This window comes from Lissotriton vulgaris, chromosome 5 (assembly GCF_964263255.1).
Source record: "Lissotriton vulgaris chromosome 5, aLisVul1.2, whole genome shotgun sequence".
Taxonomy (NCBI): Eukaryota; Metazoa; Chordata; class Amphibia; order Caudata; family Salamandridae; genus Lissotriton; species Lissotriton vulgaris.
Genome location: NC_141693.1, coordinates 685,444,047 through 685,460,581, shown reverse-complemented (window position 1 = coordinate 685,460,581; position 16,535 = coordinate 685,444,047). Strand labels below are relative to the sequence as shown.

The following is a 16,535-nucleotide window of genomic DNA, read 5'->3' as shown; positions in this document are numbered from 1 at the left end:
TAAACTCCCCTACTTGCTTGGGCCCTGCTCTGACTCTCCTGTACTTGGTGAGACCCTTAGACCTTGCTGGTCTCGACATTACACCTTCTTCACTTTCCTTGTCTGTTGCTGCTGCCAAGGCTTGTTGGTGCTACTGACAGACATCGACCTCCTGGTTCTCGCCTTCCAACGTGAGACATCTCGTGAATGGCTCCTGGTCTTCCAAAGCATTGCCTGGTCCTCACAGCTGCAGCGACAAGATCACTGTCAACCCTCCTGTATCTTCCGTCATCAGTGGCCATTGATCTCCCGTGCATCCTGGTCCCTCCAGAGTGGCATAGACTCTGTCCCTTCTTCTTGCAGGCACTCCTCTTCAAGAATACACCCTTTGATTCCACCGGTCTCTTTCACCTTCTTCGCCAGCGGTACCTTCAATGAAGCCATCCATTGTGGTCAACGGCGGTTTCCGACGTCACTTCACACCTATGGACTCAGCTTCACTTCACACTTATGCACCCGGCTTCCCTGGTGTAGGTATCCTGGTTCCTGGGGTATCCATGGGTGGGGTGACTCTCCAACGTTCCATCTTCCACTGGGTTTCTTCAGGGTTATCTGGGAAGGGTCCTTCTCTTGCAAAACTGCTACCACAACTTCCCCGTTGACTTGCATTCGGTACGGGGCTGTGTTTCCTCTCTGCACACGCCATCCGTGGGGTTCCTGGGTACCTACTCTGAGTGGTTCCTTGGGTCCCCAGCTCACCTAAATCTTCTGGGTCTAGTCTCGACTTCGGTTGCAGTTCGCATTCCTCTTTATTAGTATATGGTTTTGTCTCCCCCTTGAGACCACTGTGTGTTTGTGCTACTTACCTGTTCTCCTTTTGAAATATTGTGTGTATTGTTTTTATATCTCCAGATAACAGATATACCAATGTGTTAGTGAGTGTGTATAGTAAATATTGCTATCTTTGTAACTACACTGTGCGTTTTCTTTCTTCGTTTAACCTACACTATTTGATGAGTACTGGTAAAAAAAAGCTGCTAAACACTCTTTGTGGACTAAGCCTGAAGGCTGCTCTCCACAGCTACCACTTAGAGAGCTTTCTAAGGTTGTCTGGACTAAGCCTGAAGGCTGCTCTCCGCAACTACCACTTAGAGAGCTTTCTAAGGTTGTCTAAGATTACTAAAATCACCATAAGGGTTGTCTGGATTAGTGCAGGGTGCTTCGCTTAAATAAGTTGGCACCATGTACTAAGCCACTCTCCTACAGTGACCTATTCAGAACTCTTCAGAGCTGAAGCTTAGAGGGTGCATAGTGATTGTAGTCAGTGGCGTCACAATGGCCCATGCAGGCACCGAACTCCAGCTGCTAACCCCAGAGAACTGAAAAAGTAGAGTGAAGTTCCCACGTTTAGTGCCAGCCCTCCAAATATATGTGCTGTATAAGGGTAGAAAAAAGAGAGACAGAACGCATGGAACCTTTGCACCCACCATTTGAAACTCATTCCACTCATCATTAGCTAACATGATGCTCTGCCTGTTGCCACTTTTCAACATGTGTCATATGTATTTAAAGCACTTATTGTAGAAAATGACACATAACATGAAATCTTTTTTTAGTCTTATACAGCCAATTATTGATTCTACAAAAAGGCATTAAAATGTTTGCTTGATGAAATTGAACGTGTTATGCCCTACATGTTGGGAGACCAAACACACAAGATCCAGGATGCATGTCAATGCCCTGCTTTAATTAGATGAAAATTCCAAAGATTTCCCTAATCAATATCTTAGGGATACTGATACACAGAAACCATTTCAATGCACCAGCGGGTGCTGCAGCTACAAAAATGGGAACACTTGGAATTAAACAACAATATGGCACTGACATCTCTGTCAATGCTTAGGACTTAGCCATGCCTTTTTCACAAGGTGTCCAAACTGCAACAGACATACGCCCTGGCGAAATACCCTATTATTGTCTTTGAGTGACTCCTCTTCTGTCTTGTAAAAATACTGATGCCTCACTAGGAATGGCTAACTTGGACAGGAAAAAAGCAGCAATAACCCACTGTCACTGGGAGAAAACTCCCAATGAGTATCGGAAAAACAAAAGATGCCAACTGGGCTATCATGCTATGTCAACACTAGAAAAACGCCAATGCTGCCTTTAGTTGTTTCTCACAAAATCTAAACCTCACCCTTGATTGAAGCAAAAAGTGAGAAGATCTAAGTCCATTGAATGAATCTTTAGTTTTTATTTTCTTTTTACTTCATTTAAGTTTTTTGATTTTCCTCAAGAGTCATTTTTTCAGTTTGCAAAAACATATAACATACAAAATATGAAACACATTATATACATTTAAAATAATGGGAAGGGCAAGAAAACACACCCAAAAAACGGTGGGAATGTAGGTAATGGGTTTCTTCAAGAAACTAGTGCCCTTGTACTTGGACGTTTTTTTAATGCCAAAATAAACACATGTATATTCATGCATTGAAAAATAATATTCACAAAAAAGCCTGGAAAACTGTTACCATACACACATATATCTATGCAGTACCATTTCAGACTTAGAGTGCCGTATAAATCATGAATTCTGCAAAAAAGATGTAGGGAACTCTGGGCAAGTCCCAAGTTTAAAGTAGAGAAACATTCCTTTATATGGAACATTATACAACACAACTGACACTCTAAAACTGCTCGCCTCAAATGTCTGTTTTTCTAGCAGATTCTTTAAGCATAAATTTAGCATAGTGCCATCGACGCTGACCTAGAATAGTGACAGAGTCCTTTGCCATTTTTGCAGCAAAGTTTTAAGCACAGGATTCTGGTGAAGCACTCTCGGGCTTAGGGCAAGGAAACAGGCCTAGTGTGAGTGCTTCAGGAGCCTTCACTAGCGCTTGACCCGTAGGATCTCGAGAATGTTCCCCCATTAAGAAGAGAGGTCTGAGCAGGACTGGAGCATTTATAATCAGCCAAATACAAAATTATGCTAGAAACAAGATTGTTGACTTACCTTCTGTTAGGGGCCAGCATGTATTGGAAATAGAAAAAAATTAGAGTATAATTATTTTAATATTTGAATTCAATATCATTAGGAAATTCTTCTGCTTCCAATCAGCCATTGCCACATTTCCACAAAACATATTGTGACTCACACAATGCAATTCTTATGTAGGTGCATGAATGCACAAAATCATGGGTGGTGACAAATCCTGCACAAATATTTACTCTTAGACCCTTACAGATATGCCAACTGATTTGACATAAAAAAGAACATTCAGTCAGAAAACGGGGCCCTATGCACAAACTGTGGTCGTAGTACTTGATGTAGTATCACAGTAGTACTATTCACATCTTAGAAATGCAATTCACTAACCTAAGTGCCAATATCATCACTCCTATCTTTTCTGGGCAGAGGTCTCTTCATGTGTGCTGAGATCTCGGTGCATGTAGGTCTACGTTTTAGTAGTAAATGTGAGGGAGACGGACAAAGGAGAGGTGCTTTAAAGTGGCGAATATTTCAGTCAGAAAATACTTTATTCGGTTAATTAAAAAAACATAAAAGCATTCTATACATAAATTTAGATCTAAATTTTTATGGTTTTTAAATTAACCGAATAAAGGGGCATACTACCAAAGGCCATTATCGCCGTTTTAGCAGGACTTTTTCCAGCTAATGCGGCGATAATTTTATCGCCCTATTACCAAGCTGTCGCTAACACCAGTTAGCGACAACTTGTAGGCGATAGCGGGTATTTTTGGGGCCCGCTTTGCATGTCAGCGATAATTATCGCTAATGACATGCAAAGTGGGCATGCCAAAATGTCAGCGACTGAAAACAGCTGCTGCAATCGCTATCGCCTATGATCAACAGAGGCGTAGTTTTGGAAATATTTGCGCTAAGCGCGAATCTCTCCAAAAGCTAACGCCTGCCCTTACCAGTTCTTAGCCATGTTATCCAATGAGAGGTGGATAACAAGGCTAAGAGCATTGTCACGGTAATGCCTGAATATCGTTTTATTGACAGACCTGATTTCCTAAAAACTTTGAGGGGTAGAGACCCCTTTGCGATGCTCTTATTGTGTGGCTTCATACTATGCAATTTTTCTAATTTAGAGAACTACTGAAGTCTCCTCAATACTAATACCTTCCTGTTTCCTCTGATTTAACCAGGTACTAAAATTTCCAACTTTAGGCTTAGGATTAGTTTAGGCAAATTTAGATTTACTCATGCATGAACTGCGGATCGAAACCTATACACTGATCTCCAAAATTGTGTTCATTATTCTTTGCATTGCTGCAACTGAAGTTCTTGTATGTCTTATGTTGTATTGACTTAATTTCATTATTCACTTTGGATATCATTTGGTGATCTTGAACATGAACATCATTAAGTGCTGTGCTTGTGTAAGCGCAGTCAATGAAAACTTTGCTGAACGAGGTTACGACAAAGCGTTCTCTCTTTTCAGTTTTATCAAAGCATCAGGGTTTTTATGTTGATGGTTGTCCATGTGGATCTTTAAAAAATACTTATTGAGCTACATATTATCCATATTTCATAAACAAACGGTATCCCTTTTTCACCGTGAAAAAGTTTATTCAGACTTAATGCAGCAATCTTTATGCAGTGTTCTTAATAAGGAATATAAAGTTTTTTTATAAGTCTAAGAAACAAGAACTTAAAGAGAAATATTATATTGAATCTAACATCAATATTATTGACATCAGTATTCACCACTATATTTGCAAATGGTAAGTTTTCTTTCAAAATAACATTGACTACTTTTGTTGTGTCGCGGAATTTGGAAGAATATTCACAAAACATTCCCGCTTACAGTAACAATATTTAGGAAATTAGCATGCTAAATTGGGGTCTTGAGAAACCAGGTCAGTAGTGATCACTTCAAATACTCAATAACACATAGGATACGCCTGGCTGAGGGTAAGGTGGAAGAAAGGAAGAAGAGAATAGAGCATGATGTAGTGATAGATAAAGCAGTGGGGAAATCCTTTCAGGACGTGACCCTCACTGAACGTTAGGTGACATGCTTCATCATATGGGATCTCTCCTCACACTGAGGTGTGGGCTACGACTCCCAAAGGGGAGGAGCTGAGGTGTTTTCTCTTTAGATGAGCGATGGTAAATGGATGAGTGGGGGGCAGGGTGCAAGAAAAAGTATATATATATAAAGAGTGGTGATTAAAATTGTCTCAGTGGATATATATCCTGCTTGGGATATGTATGGTTTAATCCCTAGTCCTCTCTTTTAACTGTTGTCCCTGAGTTCACCCAATAGAGATTTAGTGGATCCACTGAGTCAAGTAGTAGCCCACACCTTGATGTGAGGAGAGAACCCATATGGTGAAGCATGTCACTTAACAGTGAGTGGAGGTTCTTGTCCTAAAAGGATTTCTCCCCCCTGGTTTCTCTGACATTACATCACGCTCTATTCTCTTCTTCCTTTCTTCCACCTTACACTCAGCCAGGCATACCCTATGTGTTAACAAATAGGTGTTCAGTACAGCAGTAACTTGAGAATGTAGGCACTCACCACAGTGGAGTCTTTCATGGGTCCCCCATCATCTGCCACCACTGTTAAAACGTAAGAGTCTCCACTTTCTCTATCCACCAGGCCTTTCACTGTGATTATCCCCTGTCAATGAGAGATAAAAGAGTCCGTCTCACAAAAGTCAGGTTTCAAGAGGCTAAAACCTTGCATCCAGCCTAGTAGATAAACAAGCCCAGTAATGTGGGATGACATAGAACAGATTCAGTCAAAATCACATGAAATGGAAATGCCTTTTATGTCTGGTTGGTAACTTTCTTGGTAAGTCACACATGAGTTAGAGTAAATGTTGGTTTATCTTTGGTATTCTTTCAACATCCAAAAAGCTTACTTAAGCACTTTCTTAACCTATTGGAATAATTATATAATATATAGAGATGATCAGAAAACCCATGACGGTGTAAACAAAAATGGAAAAATAATGCAAGAGGCTGGGTGTGGTGGTGGCGGTCTGTGTGCAGTAAATTACATGCCTTTAGTCAGGTTTAAGGCCCTCCCTTTGCTTCAGAATTAACAATGTGCTAACACCAATATTATTTCAATTTTGCCTTGTTAGAACTGAGAAATAGATCATCCACCCTGAGACAATGTTAGTAGATAGAAGATGTACAGTCATCAAGTACACATCTCACAAAATGCACTTGATTGTCACTGATAATAAACTAAAATTAGTAAATACTCTAAGGGGTTGATTCTGATTCGTGAAAAAATGCTCCGAATAGCCGTTCAGAGCGTTTTTCCCATACGAATCGTACCCTGCAACGTCCCCGTACGTACGACGAAGTACGATTCGTACCAGGAGCTGGACTCCGTACGAATCGTACAGAGACCATACAAATTAAATCCCGGTACGATTCTCCCTCGGAACCCGCTGTAGGCGACATCCGTATGGTTCGCGGCTGGTTTTTCCGACCCAGCAAGTACGATTTGCGTCGGGTACCGAGGGAGAATCGTACCGGGATTTAATTTGTATGGTCGGGGTATGAGAGCCGAAAACAGCCGTAAAAGCAGAGTTCGCCTCGAAACAGGTACGGAACACCCCCCCCCAGGTACGGTGCTACCCCCATGATCGCAAGGGTATGGTGCATACCCCTGCGATCACAGGGGTGTACGCACCGTACCCCGCGATCATGGGTTGTACGGACCGTACCCCACGTTTCGCAGGGTGTACGGTGCGAACACCCTGGGATCGCAGGGGTACGATACGTACACCGCATGATCGCAGGGGTACGCACCGTACCCCACGATTATGGGGCGTACGGACCGTATACTGTGTATGTGATTCTGTGCTTTTCCGTACGAATCGCCCTTACCTGACGTGGGCCGTACGAATCACGTCCTCATACCCCGTTCCGGATCGTACCCGTCGGGTCGTACGGCATGCGTACGAGTCGTACGGTTCATGGTTTCAGCCTTGCAATACATACGGATCGCGACGATTCGGACGGATTCACGAAATACGGATCATACTACGCGACTCAGACGGACGGGTACGATTCGTACGAGATGGCTCCGGATACGATTCATACGGATGTTTTTTTTACCAGGATCGGAAACGACCCCTAAATGTAACATATTTAAATGTCTTGTAAAGGTGTCTTAATTCCAAGTTGAGTGACAACAAAACTCATTTAGAGTTTGTAGGAGCAGGAGCTCCGACATAAAAATGTAGACGTTGCACCCCACCAAACCTATAGCTCCCATGCCTCATTTAGTGTCAGGGTACCACTTGCTTACTAATGACAGAGGTGCAGCGTGGCAAGCAGTGCAGTAGAGAGGAGTAAAGTGGTGTAGAGTACTGTGTATTGGAATAGAGTGCAGTGGTGTAGTTCATAGTGATGTAGAGTTCAGTGGCAGAGAATGCAGTGTTGCAGAGTAGAGTATCGTAGAGTGTAATGGTGTAGAGCAGAATGCCATAGAGCCCCACAAAGCAGGTGGGAATCTCTAGATTTGACAAGCGGTCCTCCCAAAGGGAAGCCAAGGCCAGGGCCTCTGCTGATCTGTAGGGTTGGAACGTTGACTACCCCATTTTAAATTAATCCGTGAAGTACTAGCATGACCATTTCAATACATAAAAAGTAATGTGTACCTCATCCAACTGCCTCCAAGACCACAAAAAAGGGTGATTGAAAGTCTAGCTTGCTGGAACAGTTGAGAGGCTGGGTTGGTCCGTTGATTATTTATTCTGAGTAAATACAAACCACAACTCTTGAAAATAGGCAACAATGCATGCCAAATTTTCTTTAGATTCAATGTATGATTGAAAACCAGATGAGTTTAAAAGGGCAGTTGCATTAAGTTATGCAAAATTACCTGGAACAACTCCTTGAACAATATCAGCATTTAGAATACCCAAACTTCGAGACAAAGAATAATAATTATGTTCATTTCATACCACACACAACAGCAGTTATGCGCAGGGTAAGGCTGAGGGTGGGTGCTCAATTAAGGCCCTTATTGGGCCACGAGGAAAAAAACATTAAAGTCAGAATTTGTGGGAAACATGTGGGAAATAGTGAGAACAAATCGGATGGAAGAGATGGGAAACAAGATTATCAGTAGGGCTTGTGGCAATATTTTATTTGAATTCCTAACCTCCATCCTCAGATATTTGGGTTGCTTGGAAGATTAAGGCCATCATTCTGTTATTAATTTTGAGATTAAAGTCATTCAGGGAATGGTAAGTTGGCACAGAGACACCAAACACAAAATAATACTAAAAACATCAGTGCAAGTGGAGGAACTATAGAACGGTAACTCTATCAAAAAGAGTTTTTTGTAGAACATATATGTGCTGTAGAAGGTTTTGCCGTATTTGATCCTCTGAAAAATTCCATTCCCTTAACACCAAACATAGGTTTTCTAGCTAGCTTCTTAGACCTTTCCTGTCTGAATGATTTCCACCTATGGGAAATGTTTATGACTATAACATGACAGTGGTTCTGTCACGATCGCGGAAGTCCGCGAACTACATTTCCCGGCATGCTCCGGGAAAGAACTACCGCTCCCGGTATCCTCCGCGACGCGCCACATTCTCACGAGAAGCCTCTTAAGGAGAATGGTGGCCGGGGAGCGGTGTCGAGTATTCCTATCTTGATGCAGTTTTTGATATTGGATTTTCTGGTTTGGGTGCGGTAAGGGTGCGTGCACCACTGTGCTTAGCATCAGCACTCTGTTGCTATCTTTTTGGTTCCTGTATTTACTTTGTGGTTCGGTACAAACTTCACTATTCGTGTTACCGGATTATTACTTAGGGTTTTGCCTTGGATTTGTCTTGGTTGGCATTTTCGGCCAACGGTGGTGGTTCAGTAGATGCTGTCAGACATTGGATAGCTTCTCATGTGGTACTGGTTTTCTTTTCTGGAATATTGGGAGACAGCTTTGACCCAGCTAAGACGTATTAGTTGGTGTTAGGAACCTCTGGAGTTTCCAGAGGAGCTTTGTGTGACGATTTAACTGTGTGGAAAGGCCATTTGATATCTATTGCTTTAGGTGCAACAGTGTATTTTGCCTCTTCTATTAACAGGGGTTCTGGAGGTATGGGCTACGCTCTTCCCCTGTGAGGTTTAGTGGAGACAATACTTAGGTATGTTTGTATATCTGGTATAGCTGGTTTTGTACATGAACGCTGGTTCTTCCTTCCCACGTATATCACATATGTTCTTGTATTTTGTGCATTCCTGTAGTTACACTGTATCAACCCCTACATTGCCTCTACACATCCACAAGGCTTTCTTCTTCTTTTACAGGTATACACCCTCATAGTATTTCTGGAGCAATATGATGTTTGATGTATAGGAATCTAGTCTTATGTGTTTTGTTCTGTTTATGTCTTTCAGATCTCCCTCCCTGCTGTCCCCTTCCTTTCCTTCCCTGATCTTTCTTATTATCCCCTCACTTAATCCTGTCAACGCTCTGTGCCATTACGGCTGTTCAGGCATTGGCTCGATTTAGAGGTGGGCTTACCATTCAACAAAACGATCCTGAGGACTGACTCGTAACAGGTTCACAAGACTTTACTTTTATTCCTGTTGAAGGGTGGTCCTGAAGACCTAGATATGGACCCTATTTCACTTCAGTACATATGGAATGGGGCAAAGAAATGCGTTCTGCAAACCTTACCTGTTCACGAGGTAGAAGTCAGTGGGAAATGAATTGTGCCCCTAAGTGAATCAGCAGATCTTACTTGGAAGGGGCATCGGTCACTCATAGAGCATCCTCACAGAGGATGAGCACCATATTATTCTAGAATGAGTCATGGGGTGTTGACCTGCGGCACGGATGCCCTGCTCACAGCCTGTGTAAAACACATTACATTTTGAACCAAGTTGTATTTATTCACAAACTAGTTTAGAAAGACTTTCACGTTCATTATGTCGGTATTCATTTCTGGGGCCGACATCATCTTCTCAACAGTTGCTTGAGCTTCTGTCTTGTTGAGAGCAAGACCTTCGATAGCAGGATCTGGAGAGCACCAAATGTTTTGCCTTACATACTGTCCCAATAACCACATAGCTTTTATGTACCATTTATTTGAGATTTTCGTGAAAGTCCTGCAAACCCGATGTGTGTAAATTAATAGGTAACAAAAACTGAGACACCACATTGGGGTAAACCAAATCATGGAAAATAGATTTGAAGGAAAAACAATCTCAAGGAAATACAAAAAAGTAAAAAATGTAAGGAACCATTTTAAAGAAAAAATGATTTGATGGAAAAATCCAGAATGACATTAAACGTGGGTGGAGTTAGGACTTCTGTGGGATTTTTGGGTTCAGGAATGGGTAGTGTTTAGGATGATGAAGGATTTTTAGGGATTGGAAAAAATTATATTCAGGCAATAAATTGTTTTGTTTGGTTTCAGAGATGGTTGGAGCATAGGGGTGGGGAGGGTTTTTTAGGCTACAGAGATGGTGTTTAGGTGTGTGAGGTGTTTTTAGGTTTCAGGGATTGGTGGAGTTTGAGGGTGTTGAGGTTTTTGTATGGTTCATGGATGGGTGTAGATTTGGGCTAGTAAGAGTTTTGAGGTTCAATTATGGGAAGTGACAGTGGAGAGTTTTTATGGTTCAGGATGAGATGGAGTTTGGGATGGTGAGAAGTTTTAAGGATTCTGGGATGGTTGAAATTTAGATGTAGAAAGTGTTTGTGAATGGGTGGAGATGGGTTAGAAAATGACTTTATGGTTCAGGGATAGTGAACGTTTGCGGTGGAAAGGGCTTTTTAGTCTTCAGGAATAAGTTAAAATAGGTGCAATGAGGAGTTTTAGGGGGCAGCAAAAAATGTTGTTTAGGGGTTGTGAGGTGTCAGTGACGGATGGTGTTTATGGGTAGTGATGGCTCAGTGAATTAAAAGCATCTGAAGTAATTGTTTGACAATGTAAAATATATAAATATGAAATAATGCCCCCTGAAGTAAAGCACTGAAATAAATAGCTCTGAAAAAAATGTTTTTGAAAGTAAGACCTCCAACCATTGCATTTACACTTGATGAAAGGGTAAATTCCATTCATTCTGAAAATTTCCATTAAACAGTTTAGATGAAATGGTTTCTCAGTAATGGTATTCTGTGAAATCGTTTTTCTATGAAATCACATACAACCCTGTAAACCACCAAAGTTAGCCTTAGAGCACATTGTTTTAGATACAGTGGTGGTACACAGTCTAAATATTGATTCCTAATTGTCGAACTACAGAAATATCGAGTTGGAAATATCGAAGGTACAGAATATCGATGTCAAGAATATCGTTGGAGGCCCACAGGAATGAATGGGAATTACTGATTCGGTAAATACCGAATCGGTAATAGGGGGAAGACTTACAAGGGTGGCAGGGTGTCACATTGACACCCTGTTGCACCCCTGAATAGTGCATGGGTGCACATGTGGCACACATACATGCCCTAAGGACACGTATGTCTGCCACATGGCACTCTTGGAAAAGCACAAATTTGCTTTTTCTAAGGTTTGCGATATTTACCACCAACTTTTAGTTGGTGGTAAATGCTGAATCCTTAACTCAGAAATGCACTAGCTTGAGTGCTCCCTACATTAAGGATTCGGTAATTTACCGAAGCGGTATTTTAAGAAATCGGTAATTTACTGATTCCTTAAATTACTGATTCGGTAAATTACTGAATCCTTAAATTTAGCCCCTACATCTCAAATGCCCAATACGGTCGGTAACGGCCGAAATTCGGTAATTTCGGCCGTTACCGACCTGTATTGGGCCTCCAACATATGACCCATAATGATGTGTTTCTTCATTATTAGCCCCATAGGCACAGCATTTGTTTTGGGAACGTCTTCGTATGTTTCATTTTTAAAGAAACTGCGCCCCCCCCCCCCCATGATCCTGTCATGGGTTGAATTACCGATGCATTTTGTGACTGTTACCACTGCCAAGCTGATTAACTATCAAGGTTGCTTGGTTAGTGGTTGTCACTTCTGAGGAAAAGTCATCATCATCAATGTCATCAATATTCTTTGTAACTTCAAAATCATCACCACCACCATGTTAATGTATGCTTAATATCGTGATACTAATATTTATCATACTCAGAATAGACAGAATATTTATGATATTTCCCCACATTTAAAAATGCAACAAACGTGATCAAATTCTTCACAGAGCATAAGATATTGCATCCTGCCCTCTCAGAGGCTAGTACGTGCCTGAGGAATCTGTTATCATGCATGCAACCTTCTCCTGTCACACATGGTGGGCCGATGAAACTTACCGTTACTCCATCTATCTTGAAGAGTGACAGGGCCTGAGCATTGGTATTGACATCGAACCGATAGGTGAGCAGGTTAAGGTTGTCGATGGATCGCGCCTGAACTCGCACCACCTCAGTGCCAGTGGCAATGTTCTCCAGAATGACTGCCTGATACTCGGAGCTGGAGAACTGGACCACTTCATCTGGCTCGTTCAGCAGGGTGACGTAAATGGTGCAGTAGCCCCGATTATATGGGGGAGCCTGGTCAGTAGCAGACACGTTCATATAGTAGCTGGTCTTGGTCTCGAAGTCAAGGTAATCAATGGTGGTGAGGAGGCCTGTGCTCTCATCCATTCCAAATCTGCCATCCGAGCCAGACACAATCGTGTAAATCACGAGGCCTCCATCTCCTGCAGTTAGTGGTGAGAAGACGAGGGACATTCAATTATTTTTCAGTCTTCGCTGTAGGACATTCCAAGGGCTTTAAATCAACATTATTTTTAGACTTCCTTTGAAGTCTGAAAGCAAATATGTATCAGACCATGACAACAATGTTAACTCTACTTTGAAACCAGTCTATGAATCTAAAAATTTGAGCTGTCTTTTTAAATATAATATTTCATGCGTTTTAAATGTGATTAACGTTGGACCCATGTTGCTGACTGTGTGTCATCTGCTTTGTCTTTTACTACTTGATATTTTTCATGTCAGCTTTAATGTATGCACGTTTTTAGATGTGATCAATGTTGGCCCCATGTTGCACATCAGATGTTATCTGTTTTGTTTTTGTATGCATAATGCAATCAGTTTGGATGTCTGTAAACTTGTAGGGGTGTTTTATACATACCGGAATAACGTTTATGAACTGAACTGAACAGTCTATGAATACACGGATGTTGATTGCTTGCAGCAGGAAACCTGTTCCAGTTCAGAGGAGGCCTGGTGAGGAACTATTGGTCTTTCACAGTTTATATGTTTGATCAGAGGTTGTGTATTTAATGTACACATTTCTCCAGGTGTCACTCCATTTGATGTTTTTTCAGCCTATCTGGAGGGTGCCTAGCATCTATTTGAAAGTTCCCAGCGTTCCCCACGGGTTTCCTACCTGTGTCGCGATCTGTTGCTCGCACAACGGTGACGGAGGTTCCAATGCCTGCCGTCTCCCGCAGCCCCAGGCGGTTGTACTGCTGCTGGGTGAAGACGGGCACTTCGTCGTTGACGTCTTCCACGTATACGAGAACCTGGAAAAAGAAGACGTACAGCAGATCAAGCATCGACAAAACAGACGTGTTACATTTAAATTTCGTATAAAGTCGTGCATTGTAGACTCGTATTAAACCAGTATATTCAAGAATACACGAGCAATAATATTGATCACATATGTAGGATTCATCCCAAACGAAATAGTGTGTGGGTCTTCATTAATAAGCATTACTGATGACCAATAGAGCATGTTTTGGCGACCTTTGACGGACAAAAGGCTGATTAAGCACTGCTGAGATTCAACTCTACAAGTGCAAGTTGCACACACATTTTAAGCAGGATGAAATAAATATACAGTGCATCCTGCCGTTAACTGTGGAATGCTAAGAAGCTATCCTAAGGAAATTTGTTTACAGTTCTACTCACACCACAGGGAAACAAATGTAAGCCAGAAAGCCACATGAAAATATAATAAAGATAATAAAATTGTAAAAAAATAATAAAAAAAATACCAAAATGTATCTTAACTAGGGCTGAGGGAAATGAAAACACTATCTGCGAGGTGCAGATCCTGGACTGGTGTTCCGTGACACTTCCTAAGCAGTCTCTGGGTGTCAAGAAGTCCCTCCTGACAGCCTTGAACTTTGCAACTTAGACAACCCATAGTCTTACTAAGAGATCCCTTAATCTTGTGTGTAAAATAGAAACAGATCAACAATATACACCTACTCAATGGCCAATAGCTTTGGAAACAGAGGCTGCCAGTGGTGTAGGTGATCCTGATCTACTGACTTGTATGGAGCAGGGGTAGATGTTCAGGCCTCCATAAGCTTTGGACCCAACTTGGGAGTTATGGCCACATACATTCAAAGCCAATCTGCTGAAAAAAAGGCTCGGGGCTGATGATTAAAGACCCTGCCTATGTCAACCTGCAATGTGGGTATGTCATGAAATATGTGCATGTCTTTAGAGGTGCAAAACTGGTGAAGACCTCCCACAATATTCAAAAAATGGCACATTAACAGTCTCTTTTCCCTGCCTTCCCTGCCTATGACTGTCAAAGACATATACTTTTATAATCGTTGCTAAAAACAGCAAATTCCAGATTTAGGAAAAGGCTGGAATGACGCAAAAGAAAGGGCAGTTAGATCATACATTAAAAGAACCATGAAGCTAATTCTCCAAAATGAGTGTGAATGCGTCTTCCTTCTCATCCCTTACCACTCCCCTTTCTTCCCTCTGCCTTCCTCCTCTATTCTCCCCTTCTCCATTGATCAATTACATTCTCACCCTCGTGTGAATGGGACAGACAGGGTATACCATAGTTTGACTGTATTTTATTGTATTTGTTCTTCTTTTTACATTGGAAATTATTTTCTTCATGGCTATTTGTATTTGTTCTTCTTTTTACATTGGAAATTATTTTCTTCATGGCTATTTTTTGAAGTTATCTTCATCGCAATGATTTCTCAACCATTTTACAAGAAATGCCAGTGATTTGTGTGCATTTTAAAATGTAAATTGTTTCACCCATGTCATTGGCGATGCCTAACGAATATTTTCAAACAAACTCGTATTGCGCATTGCTGGTTTGGCACAGTATTTTCAGAAATAAACGCATAATCCACACATCAGGATTTTCTGTCTTCCTATAAAAAGATGGCAAAGTTGTCTTTTCATGTACTGCAATAATGCAGAGATTACCTTGGAAAATATTAAGGGCTAGGACCCAAAGAACATTTCAGGAGCCCGCCTATTATGGTGCCGTAGTTGCCGAATATTAAAACTTTCTGCCTGTTTCTTCCACCACCCTACCCTTCCGGCCTTAACGCCACTCTTGCAGACTATTTTCTTATTCCTGGAAACTCCTTTAGTCGTTATATTCCTATGTTTTCTGCCTTTCTGTCTCTAGTTCTGGTCAAAGTCTGATATGAAAAGTATGCTCTAGTCCACAACAATGAGAGCTGGTGCCCATCGCCTGCAACTACTGGCAAAATGTATGTTTTGTGAAACTGATCAGCACAGTGCCTTCTTCTATGGAGCACCCTGGAAGCTGAAGGATGGGACAATAGAGGTGGTAGGGAGGATTTTCTTTCATTATTTAATTGTCTGGAAGGCAGCAGATTACAGAGCGCTCATCAGATTGCATACATTTACACTAGTATCGCACAGTTTTTGCGCTGATATTTGCACTGACTGAGCAGTAGAACAAACTTTTGATTATCTGCTGCAAATAACATTTTTGCAATGCAACAGTTGGTGCCGGCATTGATGCAAAATGTACTGACAATGGCACAAATGTATCTAATCTAGCCTAGGTGAAGTGCTTCTAATGCAGCAACAACAAAGTATGCAAAATCAAAATAGTAACAAATAAAACATCAACAAGTGCATTCTTTAATTATACTAGGAGGAAATGAGCTGACAAGATCAAGAAAGGTGACGAGGTCCCCATCCTAGAGAAGGTATCTGGTGGAAGGTCAAGGAATTGTACCTTATGTATGCCAGGTAAGCGATTAGCGATCCTTACCCTGGCTGAGGTCTCATCCTAAAGGAGGAATCGGTGGAAGGTGAAGAGAGTGTACCTTAGGCATGCCAGGTAAACGATTGGCGACCTTACCCTGACTGAAGTCTCATCCTAGAGGAGGAATCTTTGGAAGGTGAAGAGAGTGTACCTTATGCAAGTCAGGTAAGTGATTGGCAACCCTTACCCTGACTGAGGTCTCATCTTAAAGGAGGAATTGGTGGAAGGTGAAGAAAATGTACCTTACGCATGCCAAGTAAGTGATTGGTGACCTTACACTGAATGAGGTCTCATCCTAAAGGAGGAATGGGTGGAAGGTGTGGAGAGTGTACCTTACACATGCCAGGTAAACGATTGGCGACCTTACCATGACTGAGGTCTCATCCTAAAGGAGGAATTGGTGGAAGGTGAAGAAAGTGTACCCTACGCATGCCAGGTAATCGATTGGCGACCTTACCCTGACTGAGGTCTCATCCTAAAGGAGGAATCGGTGGAAGGTGAAGAAAGTGTACCTTATGCATACCAGGTAAGCGATTGGCGACCCT

General features: G+C 41.8%; 1 protein-coding gene across 1 annotated transcript in view; it reads right to left on the bottom strand.

Annotated features, from left to right (window-relative positions):
* The window catches only part of CDH23 (cadherin related 23), a 2,828,172-nt gene that overhangs the window by 808,302 nt on the left and 2,003,335 nt on the right, over positions 1–16,535 (bottom strand). Inside the window, exons 30-33 of the mRNA XM_086919477.1 lie at positions 13,369–13,504; positions 12,285–12,673; positions 5,535–5,636; positions 2,996–2,998 (exon numbers count right to left, since the gene is read on the bottom strand). Of these exons, the coding sequence (XP_086775603.1) occupies positions 2,996–2,998; positions 5,535–5,636; positions 12,285–12,673; positions 13,369–13,504 (630 nt within the window). The remainder of the gene's footprint in view (positions 1–2,995; positions 2,999–5,534; positions 5,637–12,284; positions 12,674–13,368; positions 13,505–16,535) is intronic.